This window comes from Carettochelys insculpta, chromosome 23 (genome assembly GCF_033958435.1).
Source record: "Carettochelys insculpta isolate YL-2023 chromosome 23, ASM3395843v1, whole genome shotgun sequence".
Classification (NCBI taxonomy): Eukaryota; Metazoa; Chordata; order Testudines; family Carettochelyidae; genus Carettochelys; species Carettochelys insculpta.
This window is the reverse complement of record NC_134159.1, coordinates 4,791,699-4,805,990: the sequence shown is the minus strand read 5'-3', so window position 1 is coordinate 4,805,990 and position 14,292 is coordinate 4,791,699. Positions and strand designations below refer to the sequence as shown.

General features: G+C 43.7%; 1 protein-coding gene across 4 annotated transcripts in view; it reads right to left on the bottom strand.

The window, feature by feature from the left end:
• Window positions 1-14,292, bottom strand: part of UBR4 (ubiquitin protein ligase E3 component n-recognin 4) — a 137,156-nt gene that overhangs the window by 101,167 nt on the left and 21,697 nt on the right. For all 4 annotated transcript variants that reach the window (XM_075018177.1, XM_075018176.1, XM_075018179.1 and 1 more), the window contains exons 19-29: window positions 12,277-12,559; window positions 11,514-11,646; window positions 9,701-9,780; window positions 8,536-8,664; window positions 5,603-5,785; window positions 5,023-5,145; window positions 4,696-4,925; window positions 3,917-4,041; window positions 2,047-2,144; window positions 1,312-1,469; window positions 389-598 (exon numbers count right to left, since the gene is read on the bottom strand). In XM_075018177.1, coding sequence (XP_074874278.1) covers window positions 389-598; window positions 1,312-1,469; window positions 2,047-2,144; window positions 3,917-4,041; window positions 4,696-4,925; window positions 5,023-5,145; window positions 5,603-5,785; window positions 8,536-8,664; window positions 9,701-9,780; window positions 11,514-11,646; window positions 12,277-12,559 — 1,752 coding nt within the window. The remainder of the gene's footprint in view (window positions 1-388; window positions 599-1,311; window positions 1,470-2,046; window positions 2,145-3,916; window positions 4,042-4,695; window positions 4,926-5,022; window positions 5,146-5,602; window positions 5,786-8,535; window positions 8,665-9,700; window positions 9,781-11,513; window positions 11,647-12,276; window positions 12,560-14,292) is intronic.

Genomic DNA, 14,292 nt, shown 5'->3' with positions numbered 1-14,292 from the left:
TTAGCTGCACTGCCCCGCAGCCAGTCACCACTGTGCAGAGCTGAAGGAGTCTGTGGCTCAGAGCCGTGTCTGCCACTGCAACCACACATTAGTCCCACCAAGCAGTGGGACACATGCGCAGAGCAGCAGGAGGGATGCCCAACACGTGCAGCTCTCCTGAGCCACATTCGCCGCATGCAGTGAACGGGGAGCGTATCGGACACCGTGGATTTAAAGTTTCTATAACTTGGATAAAATGTTAAGTTTTAATTAGCAACTATACTAGCACAGTATGTGGTCTTCCCACAGCACAGATGAAAGCACTGATACATAAATAACTCAGGATGAATCTAGCCATTCGGCTCGACAGGTCACACAATGAAGGGGTACATTGTATGTGAATTGTTACCTGTTGGGGTCAGAGTGATTAGCCAGTATGTTATAACAGCCTGTAATCAGCTTCTCATAGACACGAGCCAGGAATTCATCTGACTCTGCAGGGCCCAGAATCCTTTCTAGGGAGTTGCTGCTGATCTCTGCTACGCTTTCCATGCTGGTCTCCAAAAGAAGGGGCAACAAGGTATGAATAACCTGTGGCGGGTTCAGTTCTTCTGACCAGCTTGAAGAAGAAAAAAAACAGCAAACACACTTCCATTACTAAACGAATAACAGATCTACATAATTAAACAGCTTAGCAGGCACAGAGCTGGCAAACTGATCTAGTGGGAAGACTGGGTACATGTTATGTCCAAAGCCTTTTCCAAACAACTGAGTTTAATTAAAGTTTTCCTGGCTATTCTCTCTCAACAAATCAGTTCTCCACATCAAAATGGTATGTGAGCCACCATGGTATTTAAATACCTGCAATGTTTTCCTAGGTAGTCATTGCACCATTTAGTATGTCCTCTAGACACTGATGCAGCATCAGAACCCTGTTCTGTGCTTTAGGATACATAGAGAATACAAGTCCTTTCTGCTGTTTTCCTTTCCAATTATGCACCACTATTTCTAAGACAACACATCAGGTGATGACAGGGGGAAAAAAATCCACACTGTTTTCATTGTTCTCCCCATTTTGTTGGATGTGTGTTTATCCTGTGCCCCCATTTCACAAGTAGTAGTGGCTAAGAATACTCACTACAGAGGAGTCTGGTTTCTAGAAATCCAAAGCCAAGTGAATGATTATTTTTTTCATTAATGTACAGCTCCTGGCTCAAATTCAGGAAAACGGGCTCCTTTATTCAACATTTTTCCCCATGCACAGAAATAATCAGTTGAAAGTCATAGTCAAAGAAATAGGCAAAACCAGACAGAATACAAATGTTTACTTACACTATGAGGTCCCCAGTGAGTCTGACCAAGGAGAGGAGGGTATGTTTTAAGGAGGCTGCGAGTGGTAGACTCTGGCTACAGAGAGTACCAAGATGGGCAGCCTGAACAGCACTGATGTAGCTCTCTGCTGGGATTGTATCATTTGCAAAGGCATTCCGCTAAAAAAGAACCACAGCACACATTCAGGATGAATATGTAACACAGAAAGCACAAGCTGGTAAAAATGAGCTTATGTGAGTTGACACAACATGTCACACAGTCTTCTGGCTGAAATTCATCTTTGGGGCTTTTAAAAGTCCACATACTGTTGATCAAATAGTTGCAGTCTGCAGAAGTTGACAGTGCAGCCTGTGGTCACCATCACTTTGATATGTGGGTTTGTGATCCATGGAGACTTAAACACTCCAACATGTAATTGTCTAAGCAGCAGGACTGTTCTGATGGTGAACTGGATTCTGGAACTTGTTTGTTTCCACTGGCCAAATGTCTTTAATAAAGGGAACGTGCAGTACACATACTGCCTTTGTAAGAAAATTTACAGCTCTTGGTTGTACAAAATTTGGATACCTTTGCAATAGCAGATAACTCACGTTTTGCATGAGAAGCACTATTTTCCTATTGCCAGACAGTTAGCTGTTACAGTTTACTCAAAGTTGAATAAATATAACAGACAACTTTCTTGCTAAATTACAAAGTCAGGGCTCTTTCAGCACCCTCACATAAGAGTGCACTCACCCAAGATCCAATGTTAGGAAACTCATTGGTATGAATGTTGTTCCAAGAGTCACACAAAGCTTGCACTGCTGAAGGCAAATTCTGTACAAGTGCTGGGCCTGCAAGCAAATGAGACAGTAAACATAAGGAATTTCAAAAGGGAAGCTGGAATGCAGTAAGGCCCTCTTTAAAAAAAGCCGGAACTGAATTAGATAAGTTAACTTTGATGGGAAACTAAATAGCTAGCTTTGTCTGAACTGCAGTTCAGGTGGTGAGGCTGTTTTCATGTGCTTATACAGTAAGTCACGTCAGTTTAAGAAAACAAAGCCTGCATTACCTCCACAGCCTCAGGCAACTCATCATGCAACGGACAGTTCCTCCAGTGGAAAGATGTTATTTCAACAGTATTAACTTGTCAAAATGCTTTAATCAAGTGGTTAACCAATAACAATCCCTCTTGTGAGGAATTCCAGAAGTTTGTCTTGCTACACAGTGTACCGCTTGTCTTACATTCAAGCAGTGAGAATACACGAAAATTCACAAGGATAGCTACGCCAGCAAAGTGTCAACACAGCTTCAAACAACGTTTTTGAAGATAAAATTTCACCAAGCCTAACAACTTAACTGCAAATGTTTTGTTACTAAACGGAGTAACATCATCAGTGCCTAGCTAGAGATCTTCAAAAAGTTTCTTATATAGTCCTTTCACATAGACCTTACGGGTAATTAGACCTTAATTGATTACTTCTGTCTTCAATTTAAGACCAATTTGCACCTAATCCCACCCTCATTAGCTGTTGTTGTTCTACTGTCCTTTGATCTCATAGGTTCAAACACAGGACCCAAATCAATGGGCCGGTTAATTGCCTCATATCCAGAGAGCCATGCTTCCGAGAATTTTCTTCCCGATCTAGATGCAGCTTGTCCTTGGATCTAGATCGGGAAGAAAATTCTCGGAAGCATGGCTCTCTGGAAATGAGACAATTAACCGGCCCATTGATTTGGGTCCTGTGTTTGAACCTATGAGATCAAAGGACAATAGAACAACAACAGCTAATGAGGGTGGGATTAGGTGCAAATTGGTCTTAAATTGAAGACAGGAGTAATCAATTAAGGTCTAATTACCCATAAGGTCTACGTGAAAGGACTACATAAGGAACAGTTTGAAGATCTCTCACTAGGCACTGATGATGTTACTCCATTTAGTAACAAAATGTTTGCAATTAAACTTGTTAGGCTCAGGGAACATTTTTAAAGATAAAACAGAACTTCCTGAGCTACCTGTTTCTATTTTTATTTTAAAACATTTTAATTTTGGCTGGATTTAAATTACAATTTTGTTGATTTTCCCAAGACTGTGACACTCCAACTACAGGTTGAACCTCTCTAATCCAGAACGCTCTCATCCAGCAGCATCTGTAATGCAGCATAATTTTAATTAGCTGGATAACCACTTATCATGGGTGTGGACAAGTTTCCTGCAGTCCCATAAACTTTGTTTACAGCCACCAATCTTGGCTATCCGTGTTCTGTGCTGTTATTTAGCTGTAATTTCCCTTAATGTCTTAAGAACCCAGCAAGAAGTAAAAGTGTTGGTAACATGATAAACAATAGTGGCCTCCTGTGGCCCAAGCAAATTCTCTTGTCTGGCACCACTCAGGTCCTGAGGGTGCCAGATGAGAGAGGTTCAACCTGTACTTCCGAATCCACGTGTGCAGGTACCTGACTGAACTAAACAGAATAGCCCAGTATCGGAGGCAATAATTGGGGGTACCAGGGGAGTAAACCTTTTGGCAGCACAGCTTTGAAGCTGAACCCTTTGCATTTAATAATATATTAAAAGTCTTCTTTAAACAAGTTTAGGAGCAGCTAAACTTCACAAAAGCCTTACCCAGAGTGTTCGATTTACAGCGACTAGACCCAATAGCCAGGACAGCAGCATATCCCCGAAGCTTCTCCTCCGAAGGTTTGTTCTCAGTGGACCCTTCTTCAGAGAGGCTCTGCAGTAGGTAAGATCTGTGTTGGGGTGGAAAGGAGTGATTTCAGGGGACAGCTCTGCATTTCACAACCAACATGCCTGTTATTCTGTGACAGAGTGCAAAGCAAACAAAGAACCAACCCTCTAAATTGTTCTCCCATAAATCATACAATAACATACCACAAGTTGCAAACTTTTAAGCCACTTACCAATACAAGTGACTGCTCACTTGGGTGAAAAGGAAGGAGGAAGAAGCTGCTTTATTTTTACTTTCTTCTGTACAGGAGCCAAAGGCAATTTAAATCACCTTGAATTCTCACTGAGCTATCAAACCACCTCCCTTCCTAGTCACCCCGACAACCTTGAACAGCTCACTGAAATAACCCTGTGCAGATCACTTTCTTTCAGGGTATTAGGAAAAGGCTTCATCTTCAGAAATAAAGCTGATTTGTATCTTTTAAGAAGGTTTTGAAAGAGCAGATAATAGATTACTTGAAAAAGAACAACAAAACCTACAGATTTTAGATAGTCTACTGATTTAACATGGTACACTCTACGTGACATAAGACAGAGCCATCATTATGGACTGTAATAAAAGAACACTACCAGGGATGAAGAGCCAAAACAAAATGAAGACCCAAATACAGAAAGGAGAACAACATCCCTCTTGAGGTGCTAAGTCAGAAGCATACCTGGTGAATGTAGCATAAGTATCAATAAGCTGCAGTGTAGCTGGGAGCAGATTCTTGGTTATCTCAGATGATTTGTGGGGGTCAGTTTCTGCAGCTAACTTGGAAAAATGCTCATCTAGAGAAACTTGGATCTTGGAAACTGCAGCATCAAGGGTATAAATGGACTGCAAGCTGGGAACCTCATGCAGCTGGAGAATAGTGGTGCAGTCGATCCCAGAGAAAGAAGAAATCTTAAAATACAACAAAGATGTTTGTAACAGCAATGTGCCATACAAAGCTCAATGTTCCATGCTAGCTTACACATATCCAGTATTCGTACCAACTTACCTGTCTAGCAAAGTACTCCTCTGCTATTTCCACGTCATATTTCACTGAGCTGCACTTGGTAGATGCCAATTCAATGAGAGAAGCAGCATGGTCAGCTTTCATGCCCTGTTTGATAAGGTGATCCTAAAAGTATTGCAGAGAAAGATTTAGCATCACAGTTAAGGAAACACAGAAGGGCTGAGGAATTTACCAATTCATGAACTATGCTATGACTCTTTTGTAAAACCACATGCAGTACTAATTCCCCACTTCCCACCACTATGGAAACATTACAATTCCCATACGCAATGAACCAGGCAGAGATTAAAATAGTCCATGTCCAGTTTAACAATACCCACGATCACTAACATTCAAAAAAAAGGTGTAAATCAAGACTAAGAACTGGTTTAATTCTCTCAGCAGCACTTAGGGAGATGAAAACTACTTTTGATACACCTAGTATACATATTTTCCCTCCTCTTCAGGCTCTGACACACACTGCTGAAATTTCACTTCTTACTCCTGACAGATTATTACATATATGGAATTTGTGCTATTCTGTTAAGAGCTAATACTGTAAACTCTAACGAAAGGGCTGTACCTTGATCCAGCTGACATAGGAACTGATACGTAAGCGGGAAGACCAGCGCAAAGTGTGCAGAATATCACATTCACTCATCTCTGGTGTGTTCATGGCCAACTGATTCATGTAGTTTTTGGATGGAGGCAAAATCCCTAGTATCCGCCACAATATCAAGAAATAGTATTGAAGAGCACAGGCCTCCTAAACAAAGGCAGTGTAGAATACATCAGTAAGCACACATGTACAGCAAGGAGTCCTGTGGACCTTAAAGGCTAAAAAATATTATTTAGGCATAAGCTTTTATGAGCTGGAGCTCCCTTTATCAGATATGTGCAGGTGAAAGTAGCATCCCAGAGATTAGAGTGAACTAGACCACATTTCCATTTCATGCTAGCTTTGTGGCATAACTTTTCTTATACCTAATTCCCTGTCAGGAGGCATAAAATTCTCATTTAAGCTAATCACATTCTATCTTGATCTTTTGAATACACTTGGGAGATCCAATGATCCAGAAGCTTAGTATGCATTTTAAAAGAACCTTAACAATGCATACTGTAGAACCTCAGAGTTATGAACCCCTTGACAATGAATGATGTTCATAACACCAAATAAAATGTTACGGTTGTTCTGTCCCATTTAGAACAGAACATTGACTTAATATAGCTTTGAAATTTTACTATACAGTAAGGTCTCAGAGTACGTGAACCCACTCTTACGTGGTTGAGCCCCGATTCATACAGTAAGCCCTTGCTGCTCCAAAAGGCTTCACGTTCGCACAATGGGAAGCTGCTGGGCTCTCAGCCTGCAGGCAGCTAAGAGCCCCTTCCCCCTGCCTTCCCAGAGCATTGCTCAGTACTGCTCTGGGAAGGTAGGGAGAAGGCTTTTAGCTTGTCTAGCTGCCTGCCCTTGCAGGCAGCCAGGTGGACTAAAACCCCTTCCGCACACTTTCCAGAGCAGCGCCATCTGACAGCCGTGCTGGTTCACCCACATTAAACAACCCCACTGGCTCAACCCACCCCCAAGTCCCCCACCCTCATGGCCCCAGATCACCTCCCCCTCTGGAGGCTCCCCTCCAACCTCCACAGACCCGGCTCCAACCCCCATGCCCCAACCCCCTTGCAGTCCCACCTCACCCCCCTACCACATGGCTGGATCAGCGCACAGGGCTCCAAACTGCCCCCTGCTCAAGCACCCTGCCCTGGTGCACCCCCATTCAACCCCTCCCACCCTGGTTCACCCCCATTCAACCCCTCCATGACCCCAGCTTACTCTCTTCCCGCCCACACAGGACTCCAGCTTCAACCCACACACAGGGCTCCAGCTCTCAGCCCCCTACCCAGTAAACCACCCCGCCCTGATGCACCCCCATTCAACCCCTCTGTCTGACTCAACCCCTCCCCCATGTGGTGCCCACGGTGCCAGCTCATCCCCCCACCCCCACTTGGGGCTCCGGCTGTCAGCCACCAACGGCATGTGCAGGGGCTCAAACCCCCCTGGCCTGGCTCAACCCTGCCTAGAGCAGCCCCAGTTGACACCCCCTTGGACATGGGACTCCAGCTTCACCTTACGCGTGGGGCTCTGGCTCCAGCCCCTGTACCCACAACTACTGTGGCCCCTACTCCAACACCCTGGCGAGGCTCAACCCCTGCCCCAACTCCCTGCTGCACAGGTCCAACCCGCCGCATGCCCCAGCTCAGCTGCACCCTCCCAGCCTCCCTACAGCCCTAACCCACCCCAGGCTTAACCTCCCACCCCTCCCAGGACCCCAGCCTACCTCCTGCAGCCCTCCACAACTTACATGAAATTCAAGGTACACGAGGGCTGCATGGAACACAACCCTCACATACCTCAAGAGATTACTGTACATAAAAAAACGCAGCTTTCTTTTTTTAAAGCTTACATTACCCACGTTACTGTACTGTATTTGCCTTATTTTTGTCTTTGCTGCCATCTGATTACATACTTTGAGTTTCAAAGAAGGCATGCAGCTGACTGGTGAGTTAGTAAAGCTGATGTATTACAGTGTTATCATTTACCACTACAACAAAACCAGGAAAATTCCATCTTTAGGATCCATCACAAAGTCAGCAGCTTGACTCTCTCAACCCTAGAAAATTCTGCATAAGTCACATTTCTCAGATAAATTGAAAATTGAAATGTTGTAATATTTTTAGTTAATTTCAAACATCATCAACTAGCTTCCTGTTTACCAACATTTAACCAATAAAAAAATCACTCAGGCATGGGGTTCCTTCTCCCATTCTGTTGGGGCCACAATACATTCAATGAATGCCCATAAGGCCAAGAGATGAAACTAAAAAGGTCCAAATTACTCCTTTGGAGATGCTTGAAAAGCTTGAAGCAGATACTGAATTAATGGTAGACACAGAAGTGCATCTTCTTATTAATGGTCACAGAATGGACTGACCCTTAAGAGGTGGGCTTAACCCTACCCATAACTCGTTAGCTGTCTTCCAAGTGATTGGGTTTGATGTCAGGAATCAGAAGACAGACACCTGTTAGGTCACCTGGTACTCAAATAAAAAGGCCAGCAATCAATTCAGTTAAGGGAGACAGCCTTGCAGAGAGTAGAAAGGTCACAGCAAAAGACCCAGAGTCAGGAGAAAGGATCGTTAAGAAAACCTCCATGCCAATGAGGTGAGAGATCTGATGCAGAAGCTTTACAAAGAACTAACTAAGTCCAGCCAGGAAGCAGGATTTAATCTGTTTGGTCTGAATAAAATCTGCAATGAAGGAACAGAATGTCTGCCACTACTGGGAGCACTTTACTTGATGCATTGGCTGGTGAGGAGTTGGCCCACCAGCTTACACCGACAAAATAACTTTTTCACAATAAATTTTCAGCTCCAAATGCCAGCTTAGTAACCATCACCCATATTAAAATACAATGGCGTGGAGCCAATGTTGTAACAACATATATATGGCCTTACCAGTGCAGTTACATTTTTGTTTTCCTTCCTCCTGAGTGTATCAAACTGGGATCCAGCTGCAAGTAGTGAGGTCAGGGCTGCATAAAGCTCATCATACTTCATAGTCGTAAGGAATAGGATCTCACAAACCTATGGAAAAATCTAAGTCAGAACTGGTTCCTCTTTCATTCCTCAGCTTCCTATCGACAGCCAGTTCAAACCCTCTCCCAAATATATTAAAATACTATACATACTCCCAGCACACTTTTTTTTTTTTTTTTTTTGGGGGGGGGGGGGGGAAGAGGATCTCTCAGTGGTTAGAGCACTGGCCTTGTAAATCCAGGGTTGCGAGTTCAATCCTTGAGGGGCTTTTCAAGAGGCAGGTTAGATTAAAAAAAAAAAACAAACAAACAAACAGAAGAAACACACTGTCAAGGACGGTAATAGATCCTGCTTGTGAGTGCAGAGGACTGGACTCTGACCTTTTGAGATCCCTTCCAGTTGAGGTTTGCCAATTGCTGTTTTTCCCAGGGTCTTAAAACTGCTTTAAATATATGCTTGAAAAGAACATGTTTTGGGTGTACGAACAGGAACCTTAGTGTACATGGCAAATGACCCCATCCAACAATATGTTACATTGTCCTTTGAGCTGCAGAAATAAGAGCTCTAGTGAACAAAGACAACAGGTGTAAACAAGCTAGAAGAAATGCAGGGCAAAGGGATGGGGAAACAACTCCACAGGCAGACATACTTCATCTCAGTTCCATAAGAGCTACTGAGAGTAACCTGAATATGAAGGAACTCTTAGTATTGGCATGTCTTAGTATTAGGCAACTGCTGGGGCAGAAAACCTCTCATCTCTTCTCAGCCACAGTTTACTTCTGTGCAATGTAAGTGGACTTCGCATATGCCACTGGACAAGTCACTGCAAGAACATATGGGCTAGGTAACCCTGCAGATAAATTTATCAAATATCCACTTTCAAGTTAGGATATGTACACAATTTAACTATAAGTAAGCAAAAGTTTTGAATACTGTCTTATACTAACACGTACAGATCTTTTTTAATGCAGAACTTAATGAAATCCCTCAACAGCTTTGTTTCAAATCTCAGTTACAGTGCTGGTCATTTTCTTTGCTGGAAAATGAAACAGACTCAAACAGCCTCTAAGAAAATTCCAGGTACCATGTTATCTAGGCGGTTCAAGTCATCCTCTGATGCTTCTGGTGACAGGATGCAGTAGAATCTGGGGTGTGGAACTGCATCTGAGTCAGAGATACAAAAAGTTAAATTTTAAATTTAAATTTTACCAATTCACAAAATTAGCAATACTTAACACACTGAAGGCGTAACAGACTTTGTATGTTACAAAGGGTACAGACGGAGTTGGCTGATGTGATTGCAGACCCATTGGCTGTTATATTTGAAAACTCATGGAGATCAGAGGAAGTCCTGGATGACTGGAAAAGAGGCAAACGTAGTACCCATCTTTAAAAAAGGGAAGAAGGAGGAGAATCTGGGAAACTACAGACTGGTTAACTTTGCCTGAGTCCTTGGAAAAAATCATGGAGGGGATGCTCAAGGAATCCATTTTGAAGCACTTGGAGGAGACGAAAGTAATCAGGAATAGTCAACAGGAATTCACTACGGGCAACTCACGGCTGACCAACCTGACTGCATTCTATGAGGTAACTACCTCTGAGGATATGGCTATACTATAACTTGACTTTAGCAAAGCTTTTGATATTGTCTGCAACAGTATTTTTCCTAGCAAGTTCAAGTGGGCTTAAGGGACTCTAAGGTGACAGAAAGCTGGCCATATTGTCAGGCTCAGTGGGTAATGACCAACAGCTTTATGTTTGGTTGGCAGCCGATATCAAGTGAAGTACTTCAAGGGTTAGTTCCGGAGAGGCCAGTTTTGTTCAACACCTTCATTAATAACCTGGAGGAGGGGATGGACCGCACCCTCAACAAATCTGTGGATGACACCAAACAAAGGGCAGAAGTTGATACTCTGGAGAACAGGGATTGGGTCCAGAGAGACCGAGACAAATTGAAGGATTAGGTCAAAAGAAACCTGATGAGGTTCAACAAGGACAAGAGTAAAGTCCTGCACTTAGGACAGAGGAATCGTAAGCACCGCTACAGGCCGGGAATTGACCAGCTAAGTAGCAGTTCAGCAGAAAAGGACTTGGAGATTACAACGAATGGGAAGCTGGATATGAGGACAGGCTGAAGGATTTGGGCTTCTTTAGTTTACAGAAGAGAATAGTGATGGGGGATTTGATGGCAACCTTTAGCTACCTGAAGGAGGGTTCCAAAGAGGACGAGAGACGCTCTTCCTCAGTGGTAACTGACAGAACAAGGAGCAATAGTGTCCAGTTATTGGGGGGGAAGGGAGGTTGTGGTGTAGGTTGGATATTAGAAAAAAAACTATTTTAATAGGATGGTGAATCACTGGAATGAGTTACCTAGAGAGGTGGCAGAATTTCCTTCTCTAGAGGTCTTTAAGTTCCAACCTGACAAAGCCCTGGGTGGGATGCTTTAGTTGGGACCGGTCCTGCTTTCAGCAAGAGAGGTGGACTTGACCTCCTCAGGTCTCTTCCAGCCCTATGATTCTAGGATACACACACGTCCACCGAAGGGTGCCTAGATTGATTGATGCATGTCTAGTGTTTGAGTCATTTTTTGAGAGTTTTAAAATAGGTATTTTTAAAATTGTCTGTCATATTTCTAAACCTACATAGAACATGAATAAGGCACATTTTGCTCCATAAGCAGTGGCTGAGTAGTGTTAGAGGTCTGCAGGTTTCCTCCATCTCCCCTTCTGTTTATAAGGAATTTACTCATAACAGCCCTGGTATTCAGTCTAATATGTCTTAAATCACACCACAAAGTGCTGAAAGGGACTGCTTTGATTTTGATCTGCAGCACTCATTTATTACACAGCCACAGCCCCATGTCTAGGAGTAGTTTACTGAACATCTTGCCCTCTGACCTGATGAACAGTGTTTGGTCCAGTTCTCTTCCACTTCTTTAAATCCATGATATAGAGGGACAGAGGTTTTTCTGCTACTATCCTGGGATCCACTGACCCATCCAATGGGTTGAGTTAATAGGTTATACTGCACCTATATAGAAAGAACAGCACACTGGTTATAAGAAAAATCTACAAAGTCTCCCTTAAGTTCCCCAGCTTACGAGGGCTGAGACATAGCTGGAGACTATTTTATACTTTTCAGTCAGTGGAGTAAGACAACTGTTAAGATATTAAGGAACTTCAGAGAATAGTCTGCTAAACTTTGGGGTCTCACTGATCTGGAACATTTCCAAAGAGCGAAACAAAAAGATGTGCTAAACCTGAGGAACTTTACCTGAAAGATATTTGAGAATACATGCAACAGTAAAAAGGCACTTGTATGCCTCTGTTCTTATTAGAAAGAAGGCACATTTACTGCTCTTGGCTTTGCCCTGTCAGTGACCCATGCTATCCAGTATGTATTCATTTATAACAGTAATTACGCCTAAGAACAAAGCCACATAACCTCCAACCAAGCTGGCTGCTCAAAACTAACCGCTCTAATTGTGTTGTTAACTGGATGTAACCTTGCATGCTATTACTGAAGTCAGAAGAAGGAGCTACTGGAAACGCCAAAATGGAGAAACACGTGAATGAGAATACAACAGTGAAGCAACAAAGCAGGTCATTGCTGAGTGATTATTTGACTAAACATTGGAAATATGCATGCTCTAGCCCTTACCTGCTCAAACAGGTATATAGGAACTTTGGAATACTGATGCAGCAGGTAATCAAACACCAGTAGAAGGCGAGCCAGCACAAGGGGCACGGACCGCAACTGGGAGTCCATGTTCACGGTCAATTCTAGGATTGTCTGAATACAGAGAGTCAAGATAGATGTGCGGCCTTTCTCTGTGAAGTTGTGGAAAATAAGCAACAACAGCTGGAGGTGCTCAACATTCAGATCTTCGGTGTCATTAGGAAGAGTCCCCTGCAGAGCATTTTGTTTCAGTGTGCCCACAAACCTGAGAGCAACAGGCAAAAGGTGCAATAAGAAGTTTATTCTTTCAAGACTGATCTATGGCTCCCTATTTACAAGCACAATTTCCCTGAAGCAAGCTAACTAATTGAGATGCATTTTTAATAATGATTTTCTTCTACTTGGTCAAGCAGTGCAGCTAGTAACTTATTTATGCCCCCAGTCTTACTATGTGACTATTTGCAATTTCTCAAATTAACCATAACTTCACTGAAGGGTGCACTAAAGTGAGGCTGTAGAAGAGATTTTATGCCTCATATAAATACAAAGTATAAAGAGAGCTATAAAGAAGCTAAAGATGTACATTTGCCCAAGCACGAAAGATTATAAATCAGCCAAACAGACTCAACTATTGTAAAATTTCGTGTTTAAAAAAAACCTATGGTTACTAAGCGTCCCATAACTGTTGTTTTTCTAGATGTTTTTCCATATCTATTCCAATCAGACATGTGAGCACGCACGCACGGAAGCCAGAAGCTTTTTCTCTTAGCAGCATCTGTTGGGTAGGCCTGCGCACCCCCTGGAGTCTCATCCTTATACTGCCTAATATAGGGCCCTTTCAACTTCTCCCCCTCCCACTCCCAACCATTCCTCCTTACAGGCCACTCCAACAGAGGGGTGGGTATTGGGATGGATACAAACATCTTGAAGAACACGAGTTAACAGAAGGTGAGTAACTATTTTTACTTCTTCAAGTGCTCGTTCACGTCAATTCCAACCAGGCGACTCATAAGCCCAAATTCTGCAAAGATGTGGATGGATGATCATGCCCCCACTCTGCAGATTTCTTGAGTTGGGATCTGTGCCAGGAACACTGTGGATGAAGCCCACATCCTGGTGGAGTGCACAGTGAGTGGAGGTATAAGAACTCCGTGAGGTTGCAGCACTCATGAATGCAGGACAGCAGCGCTGCTCCATCCATAGTATGGTTCTCCCACATGGAGATTAGCCTGCAGGGTTTAGGGCTGCCCCAGGTATTATCAGGTGGCCTGGTATTGAGCAGCAGCAAGGGTCAGGCCCTCTGGCATTCACTGTGGTGGGAGGAGCCGCAGGAAGTACAGTGACCCAGAAGCCTGCTCTTCACCACAGCCAATTCTCAGCCCCGTTGCTCTGCTTCACCATGGCAGCAGGAAGCAGATAGACCTAGCTGACAGATGGCAGCAGATCAGAGGGGACTGCTATTTTGCTCTCCTTCCCGTGACTCTTGCTGCCACAGGGAGTGCAGAGGGGCCAGACCTCTAGTAGGCTTCTGAGTCTCATCTCTTGGCTGAGGGGGCTTCAGCGAAGTGGTGCAATGGGGGCAGGAATAGGCAGAGCGGGGGGTGGGGGTGTTGCCCCAGGTCCCACATCCTTCTATGGACAGCCCTGCAGCACACTATCCAAGACAAGACACACTGAGAGAATACAGGCAGATGCTTCATTCTGCCTCTGCTCACAATCCTTAAGTGTGTGTGTGTGTGATCAAAAACATTTACACATGCAGCACCTAATCTATGACTTTCACCAAGGCACTTCAAGCACATAGTGTGAGGGTCACACTCTTTAGCATACGCCTGCCTGAGTCTTCACAAGCTTTGAACCCTCCCATGGGCCAAGACACACCCAACTGCAGGGACAAAAAAAAGGGGAGGGTATCTCCTTACACTAAAGAAACTAACTTTAACTACTAGCAACTATGTACAAATAAGAGGAGGATACTACTAATGGCACTTGCTGGAG